Below are 14,503 nucleotides of genomic sequence, written 5' to 3'. Positions count from 1 at the left end.
GCACCCCAGGAGTTACACTACACCAGATATGCTGCTGATCTCTCCATCCTTCTAATGGTTGTTGCTTGCCATTGGGACTGATGGTCACCGCCATTCTTCAACTTACCTCAGTCTTGTTCCATAGCGGAATTGGGGATATTTCTTACATCTCCCATTCTGCAACACAATCCTGCTGGCACCACAACTACTTAAGATAAATATGCACTTCATCACCACAATGAGGAAACCTGTGTTAGAAATTAGAAATCTCATGTCTGCTCTGCTCAACTGTTAGCCAAGGTCCGCACACATGAGGACGGCCTCAACTGGGATCTTGGGTTCATGGCACGCTATCTGTAACCCCCATGACTTGCCTGGACTTGCAAAATCTCACTAATTGTCCTATCTGGAGACAATACACATTTCTTAACCTGTGCTTAAAGCTCTCTCCACTCACATTGTCTGTACCTTTAAGACTTGGTTAGCTGTAAAGATTTGCATTCCAATCATTATTCATGTAAATTGAGCTTGTGTCTTTACATGCTCTGTTTGTGATCAGAACTCTCACTCACCTGACGAAGGAGCAGCGCTCCGAAAACTAGTGGCGTTTGGTACCAAATAGATCTGTTGGACTTTAACCTGATGTTGTGAGACTTCTTACTGTGTTTACCCCAGTCCAATGCCGGCATTTCAACATCATTACTGCTCAAGGCAGCCCAGTTTCCCAAAGGGATCCTAAAACAGGCTTTAGATCATCATTAGCACTAACAGCTGAATATCTATTTCAGGAAACTGATGCCGGCCACAATTGGCCTCCCTCCTGCTGTCCTTAACTCACCTATAATTTACCTGGGACTGGCGATCAGCCCAAGATTCACTTTTTCAGTCTGGTAAACTGAATTAGCAGAAGCTTTCCTGAGGCACGAGAACCAACATCACACAGTCCTCAGGTTTGTGTGTCCAGGCACAGAGACTACTCCCCATTGGCATCTGTAAACCTGCCTAAGTAAAAAGGGCTATTGGTTTAAGTGCCTGTATGTCTGGGGCAGCTCTCTACAGTATATCCCAGAGGGAATATCCTGCATCATTTTACCTTGTTGCATTTGGTGGATGCAGAGCAACAAAGCCAGGCCACCATCTGAGGAGGAAGACTTAGACGAAGGTGGAAAAGAAGCCACAGAGGAATGCCCACCAAAATATCGCACAGCTAGAGAAGTCAGGCATGGGTTAATGAGTTAATAGTTTCAGCTGACCTATTCATTCCCTTCCTTTGACAAGTTGCACAACCTCACTCGGCAGTCCTCCTTACATCCTTCATCACTCCATTAATCCTGCATCAAAGAACATTGAGACCATTCTGCCAACTTTCATATAAATGACGCACAGATCCAGAATCTGCTATGAAAAGGCACAGCATACCAGAGTGCCAAAGTGAAAAGATAATAAGTTTCATACTAAAGCTGGTCATTGCCTTTACTACATTCCCCAGTTACCTGGTGGCAGCACTCTTCTTAAAAGATGCTTTACTTACTTAGTTAGCTGACCTAATAGTTTCTAAAACATTGGCAAAAGGCTGCTGTTGTCAATATTTGGATCTTTGAGTTGTTTGGGACAATCGACCTCAGCAAGCTTGAGCCTGTAATGTGCCAGCTGCACCCAGATTCTGGCACTGTTGCAAGAGCAGTTGGGCACAGCTGGTCATGGATAATGTTCAAGGAGTGGAAAGGGAACAGATATGCTGAACGTCCTGACAAAGCAGGCAACTTATGTCATTCTTATGACGTCACTGCCACTTCCATTGGACTACGACTCAATATAGTTATTTATTCGTGTCACAAGTAGGTTTACATTAACAGTGCAATGACGTTACTGTAAAAATCCCCTGGTTGCCACACTCCATTCGGGTATACTGAGGGAGAATTTAGCATGGCCAATCCACCTAACCAATATGTCTTTTGGACCGTGTGAGGAAACCAGAGCACCCAGAGGAAACCCATGCAGACATGAGGAGAATGTGCAAACTCCACACAGACAGTCACCCAAGCTGGGAATCAAACCCAGGTCCCCAACACTGTGGGGCAGCAGTGCTGGCCACTGTGCCACATCACAGACAAAATATAGGCAAGAGTGACTTTTTAAAAATTGTTTCATGGAATATGGACATCAACGACAAGGCCAGCATTTTCTGTCCATTTTTAATTGCCCTTGTACTGTGGGGCTTGATAGGCCATCCATATTACAGTGGGCCTGGCCTCACTTGTAAGCCAGACCAGACAAGGATGGCAGATTTCCTTTCCTGAAGGACAGTCGAGAACCAAATGTGTTTTTAAACGAATCAATGATAGATGTTATAGTTGCCCTGATCGAGACGAGTTTTTTTTGAATCATACCTGAAGTGAAACATGAAATGCTTATCTAGAAAATTCAGGATGCAAAACTTATAACCCAGACAGACTCCATGAAGTTTCTTACTTGAACCATAACAATTGGGAGGATGGCGTCATCTTTTCCACTTCCCCTGCCTTACCTCAACTGCTGCTAAAACCCTCACCCAGATGTAGCAATTGAATTTAAATTCCACCAGCTGCCAGGGTGGGATTATAACCCGTATCCCCAGTGCCTCTGGAATACGAGTATGGTGGTGGAACCACTGTGCCACTTGACTATCTTGAATCTTCGTATCCTTGTGGCTATCACTCAGGCAAAACCCAGAATCTGGGTGGCAGCTATTTGAGCTGCCAGTAAAGCTGTAGAAGTGTGTGACAGTAGCTACACGCTCCAAGGTAGACTGCTGTTCACTGATGCCATAAGCACAGGACACCATGTAGTTTATTTATCAGTCACAAGTAAGGCTTACATTAACACTGTAATGAAGTTATTGTGAAATAGCCCTAGTCACCTCACTCTGACGCCTGTTCAGGTCAGTGCACCTAATCAGCACTTCTTTCAGAATGTGGGACGAAACCAGAGCGCCCGGAGGAAACCCACCCAAGCCTGGAATTGAACCCGGGTCCCTAGCGCTGTGAGGCAGCAGTGCTAATCACTGTGCCACCGTGCCGCCCACAGAGATAGTTCTAACTGTGTTAAAAGTTGTACTGGTGTTTGCCTTCAGTTATTAATGACACCCGGCAATCCCATCCTCCTGGCATTTCTCCCCGAAGCACCTCCCCTTCCCCTCTTCAACCCCCACCTCCCCGAGCCCAGTACTCTCCCTGCCCACACCCCTGGTTCCTCCTGCCCCTACCCTGGCACTCCCTGTCTTCTCCCACTCTTCACCCTGCCTCACCCCAGCCTCTCTCTCATCCCTCATTATCACACCTGTGGCTCTCTAGCCCTAGCAGGAGTGGAGGCCATTCCTGGGATTTCACCAAAACCCAAAAATCAAAGTGCCAGGTACCCAGGATGCTGGTAAGTATGGGGTCCTTTGGTGGGGCCATGAGCAGGTGCTTAGAGGGATGGTGGTGGTGGGAGTGTTTCTGGTACAAAGGAGGTGGGAGCTGGCCAGTGAAAGGGTGACACCTTGCAGGAGGACACAGTGGGGCACGAGCAAGCTAACTTGCTGGGTTCACCCCCATCCCCTGTCCCTGATCTTTTCCTGACAAGTAAAAGCTGTGGCCAGGTGGGAATTGGCCCTTAAGTGACCATTGATTGGGGCAAGGGTGGGCAGGCTGATACAGGCTTCATCTGCATTCCCCATAAATCGCTGTCAGGTTGGGGGTGGGCAGGTAAGGCAGAGTCGTACAATCCCACATTTCCTCCTACCTGTAAACCTGCTGGCAAGCCACCCCAAAATTCACAATCTTAGACCTTTGCAGCTCTTACCATCTTTCCACTGACCTTGAAGTAATTCTTTTTCAGTCACACTCGATGTTTCAACAAAAGATTGCCCTAGCCGTTGAGCCAGACTTCTATGAGCCCTGTACCATTCTGGTTCAATCAATAACCAAAAATGCAAAATGTGCAGGGCTTTTTTTGGATTACACTAGTGTGGAGTTTCTTCCTTTAAGGTGTTAACTCTTGTGGAATCTCTTGGCAACTACCCATAAACACAATTTTAGAGGGGTATAATTTTTAATATTTTCTACACTTTTAATATTGGCATTGTTTTTTCAGAAGGAACTCTTCAAAATGCAATTAATGAAATATAACAAAACTTACTCCAACTTATAAATCAAAGAAAGAGTTTAATAAAGAAACTTCATTATCCCAACTTGGGATCTCGCTCTGGGCCATTCCAAGCTCCCCACAATTCCAAATAGGTTCTTATTTATAGTGAGTCAATCAGTCGACTGACTATTACATCGTTCTGACTCTTACAGCTTGTTACCATTGTTCACATAACACCCAATACAAAGTTGTCACCAGTTACATTCTAACAGGCATCACTGCAATTAAAATCTCCATTTCGTTTCTGCCTCTGGCTTCCTTCTTTCTTTCACAGTAGCCACAATGTGCAAAAGATAATCATATAAACCACTCCAATGTCATTCTGTGATTGGTCAGTCAGATACAAGGCTAGCAATATCCCATTTCAGTTTTCCCTCCTCACTGATAACAAGAAACACTCCATTTGGAAATCTAAACAATAATGGTAAAAAGTAACTTGCAAATGTCATAGAAAAGTCGAAGTGATACAGTGCCCCAATGAGTACTGTGTGCAGTTTTGGGCGCCGCACCTGCGCAAGGATATTTTGGCCCTGGAGGGAGTGCAGAGGAGGTTTACTAGGCTGATATCGAAGTGATACAGTGCCCCAATGAGTACTGTGTGCAGTTTTGGGCGCCGCACCTGCGCAAGGATATTTTGGCCCTGGAGGGAGTGCAGAGGAGGTTTACTAGGCTGATACCGGAGTTGAGGGGATTGAGCTATGAGGAGAGGCTGAATAAACTAGGCTTGTACTCGTTAGAGTTTAGAAGAATGAGGGGAGATCTCATTGAGACGTATAAGATGATGAATGGGATGGATAGGATAGAGGTGGAGAGACTCTTCCCGCTCAAAAAAGACAGTAGGACTAGGGGGCACAGCCTCAAGATAAAGGGGAGGCGGTTTAGAACGGAGTTGAGGAGGAACTTCTTCACTCAAAGGGTGGTGAATCTCTGGAATTCTCTGCCCGTTGAAGTGGTGGAGGCTGCCTCGCTAAATATTTTTAAGAAGCAGGTTGATGGGTTCTTGATAAGAGAGGGGATTAAGGGTTATGGGGAGAGGGCGGGAAAGTGGAACTGAGCCACAACAGATCAGCCATGATCTTATTGAATGGCGGGGCAGGCTCGAAGGGCTAGATGGCATACTCCTGCTCCTATTTCTTATGTTCTTATGTTCTTATGTTCTTATGTAATATATGGCCATTGGGTTAAATAGAACCCTAATTTTTATTGTACTGTGCTGCCCTGTTTGCAGTTCCTGACATGCTTAGCTTTGCTCAGTCAGATACAGTGAGCGACCATTCAGTTATTCTATAGTTGCAAGAACTGCGCAAATGCATTTAAAATAATGAACACAAAGATCCTTACGCTGGCTGATGTTGTAACTGCTGTACTCTGCTAGAAATGCTTTGTCTGATTGTTTTCCACTGCACTGGAACATGATATTGACCAGGAAATTAGCTATGTGGAACACCGTCTGATGATCTATTTGATAACCACAGTACCTAAATAAAAAGAATATCATGCAGTGATAATATTAAACACATCAATAGTTTTCAACATTCTGATGCATATTGGAGCTGGATCTCAGACTTAGAAAAACATGTTTTAATAATAACTTTTCCTTGAAATAATACGTATTTATTCAGTACCTTGTTCAGGCTGTTTGAACAAGAGAGTCTGTTGTCACCTGAATTGGGCGAATCTATATTGTGAAGCTAATTTTGACAGCCTGAACAAGGAAAATGCCTTAATTCACTTTATTCAAAATACACAATTTTTGATTTTGAAGCAGGGAAGTTCTTTTTAATTCATTAAATAAAAGACTCACAAATATACAGTAAAAGCAGTTTTCCAGCATTTTCTGTTTTTGGCCCACAAACATATGCCGTGTTTATGCTCTACCTATTGTCCACTCTACCATTACAATGTGAACGCGTCGGAGATGATTTTGTCTCATTCTGATTTTAGCTACTGTAGGTTTACCTGCTGCCAACGATCGTGGACCCACTACAACTTAAAACTAAGATGAGGAGGAACTTTTTCTCTCAGGGGATGGCGAATTTGTGGAACTGGCTGCCCCATAGCGTGGTGGAGTCTGAATCATTACCAGTTTCAAGAAGAAGATAGATATATTTCTGATTTTAAAAAATGGATAAAGGGATATAGGGAACTGGTAGGAAGATGGATTTGAGACCAGGGAGAGATCAGCCATGACCTAATTGAATGGCGGAGCAGGCTTGAAGGGCTAAATTGCCTATTTCTGCTTCTAATCCCTAAGTAACCTGTTCTTCCAAATTCAAGACATCTATATCATCATCATTAGGCAAGCAAATGTCCTTCTACCAGGTGGCTTCATAATGTATTTCTTAGAACAATTTAATGCTTTTTGCTCATGAGTTATCACCACATAATAAATGGCAATGGAAAAAGCCAAAGTAAAATACATTAAATGGCAACTCTTTTACAGAAATGCAATATAAGAAATAATAAAAAATTCTACTTACATTTTTTCATTTATTTTCCACCAGCCGTGATCACATCTTTCCAATCCCTTTTCCTTCACCGTGTAATTATAAAATTTCAATGCTAATCCAAAAGAAGGCTTGGACATCTGATAAACACAGCACAATTGTTCATCAAAGTAACTTCTGGGATATAGGAACCTTTTTTAAATTTTTATTTGTTTGTTTTATCTTTTCTTTTAATTTTAAACCTCCACTTTCAGGAGAGGCAGGCTCACAGGTTACTCAAACCTATAATCATTATTTGCTATCAGGCTTAGGCTGAAATATTTTCCTCCCACCAACACCCTAAATCCCATCACTTTCTCCAGTGGAAAATTCTAAGAATTGAATAGTCCATCTAGTGATCCAGTCAAAACATGATTATACATTTTCCAATTAACTGCAATGACAGCCAGATCTGTCTGGAGGCCTCTGAAGACTCACGTTGAACCTGTGCAATGTGGGAGGGCCCCAAAACCACAAGAAAATGAAAAACAATGGCTTAAAAGCAAAAATCAAATGGAAATAGATTCCATGAATTTCCTCAGTGAGAAAGAGTCCGGTTGTTATTCCTGCAAGTGGGTCATTAATGGTGAGGAGAGTAAGAAGTCTCACAACACCAGGTTAAAATCCAACAGGTTTATTTGGTATCATGAACTTTTGGAGAGCTGCTCCTTCATCAGGTGAGTCAATGGGTCACCAGGTGAGTCAATGGGTCACCAGGTGAGTCACTCACCTAATGAAGGAACAGTGCTCTGAAAGCTTGTGATTCCAAATAAACCTGTTGGACTTTAACCTGGTGTTGTGAGACTTCTTACTGTGACCATTCCAGTCCAACGCCGGCATCTCTACATCATCATTAATGGTGAGAAAAGTAACCCTTACTGTGTTTCTCGCCTCCCCTACTCTCGTAGAAATCTTGATTTTTCACTCTACTGTTCAAGTCAGATAATAGAATCTGAAATTTCAATGCTAATCCAACAGAAGGCTAGGACATTTAATGAACAAACAACACGATTGTTCGTCAAAGTAACTTTCAGGATACTAGAACCTCTTTCTAATTTATATTTATTTTATCTTTCCTTTTCATTTTCAACCTCCAAATTATAAGTTCCAGAGAGGGTGGCTCACTGATCACTCAAATCTAAAGTTTATTTATTAGTCACAAGGAAGGCTTACATTAACACGGCAATGAACTTACTGTGAAATTCCCCTGGTTGCTGCACTTTGGCGCCTGTTCAGGTCAATGCACCTAATCAGCACATCTTTCAAGCTGTGGAAGGAAACTGGAGCACTTGGAGGAAACCCATGCTGACATGGGGAGAACATGCAAACTCCACTCAGAGAGTGACCCAAGCTAGGAATTGAACCCAGGTCCCTGGCGCTGTGAGGCAGCAGTGCTGACCACTGTGCCACCATGCTGCCTTGACTTCAAAATCGTACAAAAAAGTCCTGTGGGAACTTCTCTGAAAATTAATAAATATACTTTCAAGCAGTGAAGGAGCCACCCTCTACCTTTACACAGGTTGCCCCTCAGGAGAGGTGAACTATGGCCACATTTGGTGAACAACATTGCTGATTTTCAGAACTGAAAACAACATTTGCCTTTGGAGTTGAGTCCAGTTTTATCATCTGGATCTAACTGGCAAATAGAATCACAGCATTTCAGAGCAAAGAGGAGAACCATTTGGTCCTTCATGTTAGTGTTGTTTGTCTGAAAGAGCTAAATGGAATTAAGATAGAAGCTGAAATATCAGAAATAAATGTTGTAAGGAATAAATAGATTTTATTTTGAGGGAGTGGGATGCCACATTTATGAGCTTCACTATTCAGGGACTTCCAGACTTCCACATTTAGCAGCCTATGTGTGAATGCCAGAGTTTTCTCAGAGTTTGATACACTATTGAATTGGTGCTGGAAGCACAGACCCTAAACTAATTTAAAAAGTACCTGGATTTGCACCTTAGGTACTGTAAACTACAGTACTGTGGGACGAGTGCAGGAAGGTATAATTAGAAAGAGCACCTGGGTGTCCTTGGGCTGGTATGGACAAAAGAGCTGAATGGCTTTCCTCTCTGCTGCAATTTTTATGTGGTTCTATGGTGCAGAGTATGGACAATTTTGTCCATGTTTAAATCCCATGTCCAAACAACCCTGTGTGTGTAAATAAAATCTAATATTGGCTTTTATTCTTTTGATTATTATCTTAACACTTTACCCTCTAATTGCCAATTCAATGACAAATGGAAATGTTTTTCCTGGATTTACTCGGAGCTGTAACTACACTACAAAAGTGCCTAATTGTCCCAAAAACATTTTGGGATGTCCTAAGTCCTGAAATGCAAGTCATTCTTCGTTTTGTAAGGCATTTTGATATTTTGTGTATTTCTGTATTGCTGCAATGAACTTCCTTTGTTTCTTTTAAATATGTATTATCATTGTACTTGCGTTAAAATATTGTGAGGTGGACCTGAGCTCAGAACCAAGTGGGAAGAACATGGAATGCGGAAAGCATCGGATGAAGATTTCTGACCAAAGATCTCAGCACTGAGGCTTACATGGAACCTAAAATAAAGAGTGGACAAGGAGATATATATATAAAAAATACACAGACATGTCTAAACATGCTCCTGGGGAGTGACTAACCACCAGACACCCTGATTACAGAAACAGACAATGAATGGCCTGTTAGGTATGTGTGAATGGCTTTCCAAATTATAGAAATCACATCCATTACTGGTAGGTACCAGGAGACAACAGCTGCTGACAGTATGTAGATTGTCTTTGTCTGACTAAACTAAGATTGATAATCCAGTTGGATGACTCCGATTAAGACATTACTTTATGTGCTGAGAGACCAGCTTTAGAAAGAGATGAAAAGCCAAAGCTCTCAACGAAATTGGGGCTGCGACCAGAAAGTGAGACTTGGTCGGTCGCTAGAAAAATTTATTTGGCAGACTGACCACCCAGGAATGAACTCTGCACGGGGATCTTACCAACTGGTGTTGTAACTATTTACTATTGCTTCATGGGTTAGTAAAGATTTTTCCCATAAATTGGAAATTGCACCCATAGATTGTTTTCACACCAAAGCACAGGGTGAGACCTCAGAAGATTGCAAGACCCCCTAGTTAGGAGTCTTGCCCTTTTTCAATCCTCTTACAATTTTGTATACCTGCATCAGATCTATTCATCATTATCATTTGAGTGACAAAGAGTTGGATTGTACGTATCCTGTCAGAGGTTTTGAAGGCAGGAGGCACATAAATTCCACGGAAAGCCTTCCCACTAATTACCCATCTTCCCTGGCCTGTTTGAAGTCATTGAATTGCTTATGAACCCCTTGGTCTATTGATGCCCTCATCCTGCCATTACTGGTATTTTTCCCATGGTAATGGGAAATGCAGGAAACCTAGCAGCTATGTGAGCTATTGTCCAGCAAAAATGGGGGATCCTGCTTTGTAGCTCTCCAGGGCTCATTGATGGTACCCCTTCCCCACCCAATGACATCCCCCTCCTTTTAGCCCTTCCCGCAAGCCTATGAACCTAGCCCCTCATCTCAGAAACACATGGCTGGGAGGCCAGAGAATCCCACCCATAGCCTAGTGGAGTGAGTGGAAGTCAGACTGGCAGGAGAACAAGATAGGTGAGCATGACCAATCTTGTCGTGTTCAGCTCATTAATTAGGCACCCATGAGGATCACGTTGAATTTCAAGGCGGGGCAGCAGGAAGTGGCTTACTCCAGCACCATATCTGGGCATTATTCACTACAGGCCAGGATCACTAATTCTGGGAAAGAATGTCAAGGAGAAGGCAGTAACCTCCAACCCCACTGCTCAGCAGTGTCTCCATGGGGATACTTCTCCAGCACTGTCCAGGAAAGATGGGAGGTCCTCTTTCTGAGGTTGATACTTCTGCCTGAATATGACTGCCTGGGAGGAAGTCACCAGGGGGGGTCGCCACTCCTAGGGTTTAAAGGAGGACCTCCCTGCAGTGTAGGAAACAGATAAAAGATACCATCTATTCTGTTAGAGCAAGTCCAACTTCTACACACTGCAAACTCACATTCCTGTAAGTCTCAGTGTTAGAGACCCTAGGAATGTCACACAATGTCAATAGATGGGACATTAGCACTCATTATTATGCTTTTTTTCATGGGACATTGATGTCACTGGCCAGGCCAGTGTCCATCCCTAATTCTCCTTGAGAAGGTGGCAGTGAGCTGCCTTCTTAAACCGCCACAGTCCATATAGTGTATGCTAATAGAAAGAAGGTTCCAGGACTGTGACCCAGCAACAGTGAAGGGACGGATGATGTGTGGCTTGGAGGGAAACTTGCAGGTGGTGGTATAGCCATGTATCTGCTGCCCTTGTCCCTTCAGGTGGTAGAAGTCGCAAGTTTAGAAGATGCTGTCAAAGGAACATTGGTGAGTTGCAGCGGTGCATCTTGTAGACGGTACAAATTGCTGCCATTGCATTGGTGATTGAGAGAATGAATGTTAAAGGTGATGCATTTGGTGCCAATCAAGTGGGCTGCTTTGTCCTGGATAGTGTTGAGCTCCTTGATGTTGTTGTAGCTGCACTCATTCAGACAAAGGGAGAATATTCCATCATACGCCTGACATGTGCCTTGTAGATGGTGGATGGGCTCTGGGGAGTCAGGAGGTGAGTTAAACTCCATAGAATTACCAGCCCCTTTCATCCACAGTGTTCACATACAATCTTTGTGCAGGAGAAGATAGCCCTCAATAGGAGGGAAAGGGAGGAGATAGGAGGTGGAATGGCAGAGCTGAGGAATCTCATCCAATTTAAGTGGCATTCTGCAGAGCTGGTAGGCGAGTTCACAGCCCATACCAGCACAGAAGGCGAGGTCCATCTCCCCAACAACCAGGTGAGGAAACATCCGTTATACAGAGACAACATGCAGACAATAACTGGGATTGATGTTTAGAATGTTTGAGCCAGTATAGGCCTAGGCTCTCTTTTCTCCATGTCAGAAATGAGTGAAAGCCAGAATCCTCAACAGAAGAAAACTTCTGTCTCCTGGCCAATTCAAAGGAAGAAGAAGATGTTTCTCATATGTAGAGCCATTACTGTATTCACCTGCACCTTCCAGTAGCACAGAGACACACACATCAGTGGGTCATAGATCTAGCAGAGGCTCGGGGTCTCTCTCTGATGGTCACCTCATCGGCACATGTCCGCAGCAAGCGGAAGCAGTGAGAGCCAAAGTCTCTGGCACTCAGAGGACCCCTAGAGACCAAGCCCTAGTAAATACGTCCGTCAGATGGCTAGCCTCTTCCATGGGCTCTGGGACAGGTGCTGAGGATGTGAAGAGAGATGTGGGGGGAGGTCAGGTAGAACTGCCAAAAGCTGTCAACCGATTGAGGTGGAACGTGAAGGAGTCGATCTGCCTTATGTCTGACGTCGTAACTCCAATATGAAAGCCCATTAGAGTCTCCATATTAAGGCTGGTTCTGCCTTGGAGAACAGGCCCTGAAATGGCACACATCTCCTAACAAAACTGCTCCACCACATTTTGCCCTCCCCCACCACCCACCAACTTCCCCATCTTCATTAACTGTCAGTATTCCCTCTTATCATCAGTAACCCAAGATCTCTCCCCAGGACCCCACTGTCGACTCCACTGATCGCACCTTTAAATCATTCCATCCCACCTTTCCCCACTCCCCCTTGTGCCTTGGTTCCTGATGTTGCTCAGTGGGATACTCAACTCGCCTTTAACCTGCCATGAAAGACAGGAGACAAGATTCCAAACTAATTTCCCAACTTCCAGAAACCGAATGTTTGACATGCCAAATCTCAGGCCTCTGCCTGTCTCGAATCCTGCCACTGGCGAGAGAGGAAGATTCCACCCAACATCTTAGTAAATCTCTTCTGCATTCGCAGGATTTGGGAATCCATGAATTAAAAATAAAGAATTTGAAATTTATTTCTAAAACTAGAAATTGATCGAGAATAAAAAGTGCTGCATTAGAAATATTCAAAAATGAGCTTAAGTCAATAGAAAATTGATGATAGTGAATAGAAAAGATGAGAGAACAAGTAGTATAGATAAAAGACAAACCGAACATCTAAAATATAATTATTTACATAATTTTTTTGTTTTAATTGCTTCAGAAATCTCCTAATGTCTGGGTAACTTTTTACTTTTATGTTAGGTCCATTTTACTCCCATAGTATTGTGGAAAGTTATTTGAAGTATTTTTCACACATTTACAATTTTCTTTTTAAGATACCTTACTAAAAATTATGGCTTTCTCCATAACCACCATTGACATTCCTGTATGATTTCTATTTAAACAGAGTTGTAAGGCGGAATGCTGTATTCCCTTGAAACATTCCCTTTAAGAGCAGGACAATTTCAAAATTATTGTTACAGTTAGAAGGTGAACAGTGCAAAATTTCATTATTTTCATGTAGTGTTGTACTTTAATAAGTTGACTACCTCCAATAATCAAAGTGTGAAAAGAATACTAATCAATTATGCGACCAGTAAATGGTACTTTGTAACAAATTGAACAGAATATTTGTATATATTGGCAATCAATACATTGATTTTTAATTTTCCCATTAATTAACCTACAACAGTATAGTTAAGAAAGCCCACCAACGCCTCTATTTTCTCAGAAGACTAAGGAAATTTGGCATGTCAGCTACGACTCTCACCAACTTTTACACTTGCACTATACAAAGCATTCTTTCTGGTTGCATCACAGCTTGATATGGCTCCTGCTCTGCCCAAGATCACAAGGAACTACAAAAGGTCATGAATGCAGCCCAATCCACCAAACAAACCAGCCTCTCATCCATTAACTTTGTCAACACTTCCTACTGCCTCGGCAAAGCAGCCAGCATAATTAAAGACCCCATGCACCCTGGACATTCTCTCTTCCGCCTTCTTCCACCAGGAAAAAGATAGAAAAGTCTGAGGTCACGTACCAACTGACTCAAGAACAGCTTCTTCCCTGCTGCTGTCACCTTGCATTAAGTTGATTTTTCTCTACACCCTAGCTATAATTATAACACTACATTCTGCACTCTCTCGTTTCCTTCTTTATGAACAATATGTTTTGTCTGCATAGCGCATAAGGACCAATACTTTTCATGTATGTTAATACATGTGACAATAATTAATCAAATGAAAAAAATCCAACAAGTTCACTTTTGCCAACATCACAAATTTTCCAAATATACATTTGACTGTGTAATATTAATATCAACTATTTAATACCTTAAATGTCCAGGTACGACTGCATTTTAGAGGATAATAACTTGGGTAATATGGACTGGTGATATTGCCTTCCAATCTCGTCCCATCTGTTGAAATTATGGTGCTTTCAAGTCCTAAGCAAATATAAATAAAACAATTTTAAGCTTTATTTCATATTATTATCTGCCTCCCACATTTAACTTAAGTTCTCATAGAATCTTTCATCTTGGTGTCCAGGCAATTTGATTTCAGACCAAAATAGCTCAAGCAACTTTGCAGGATTATTCATAGCTGTTTGTTAATTTGTTTTTTTAAAGTGTTGTTGACAGACAGAAGAATGTTGGCTAGGGCCTTTTTCACTTAGCACCGTGGCCCTTTTATGTCCACCTGAACAAACAGACAGAGTCTCAGTTTACCAATTTATTGGAAAGATGAGGGGGTGAAACTGGTCTACATTAGCAGTGCAAAATGGGCTGGTAGTAAATCAGCAGCCAGTCTTTAAGAGCTTGTGAGTTCCTTTCCCCTGAAGTTCACAGAATTATAGTTGAATCTCTCTTTGAAGATTCGTTTCCTAACCTTATTGTTGCTTTTACTTGATTAGACACTATTTTCCAAGTCAATGCAGAAAAGAATGGCAGGGAAA

At 42.6% G+C, this 14,503-nt stretch overlaps 1 protein-coding gene across 1 annotated transcript in view; it reads right to left on the bottom strand.

The window, feature by feature from the left end:
- Positions 1–14,503, bottom strand: part of LOC145353514 (transmembrane protease serine 7-like) — a 128,776-nt gene that overhangs the window by 92,596 nt on the left and 21,677 nt on the right. The window contains exons 8-10 of the mRNA XM_080204323.1: positions 13,882–13,994; positions 6,627–6,733; positions 5,488–5,624 (exon numbers count right to left, since the gene is read on the bottom strand). Coding sequence (XP_080060449.1) covers positions 5,488–5,624; positions 6,627–6,733; positions 13,882–13,994 — 357 coding nt within the window. The remainder of the gene's footprint in view (positions 1–5,487; positions 5,625–6,626; positions 6,734–13,881; positions 13,995–14,503) is intronic.

This window comes from Carcharhinus amblyrhynchos, chromosome 15 (assembly GCF_965287045.1).
Source record: "Carcharhinus amblyrhynchos chromosome 15, sCarAmb.v2.hapA, whole genome shotgun sequence".
NCBI lineage: Eukaryota > Metazoa > Chordata > Chondrichthyes > Carcharhiniformes > Carcharhinidae > Carcharhinus > Carcharhinus amblyrhynchos.
Note: the sequence above shows the minus strand (reverse complement) of the source record. Positions and strands in the feature narration are given on the sequence as shown.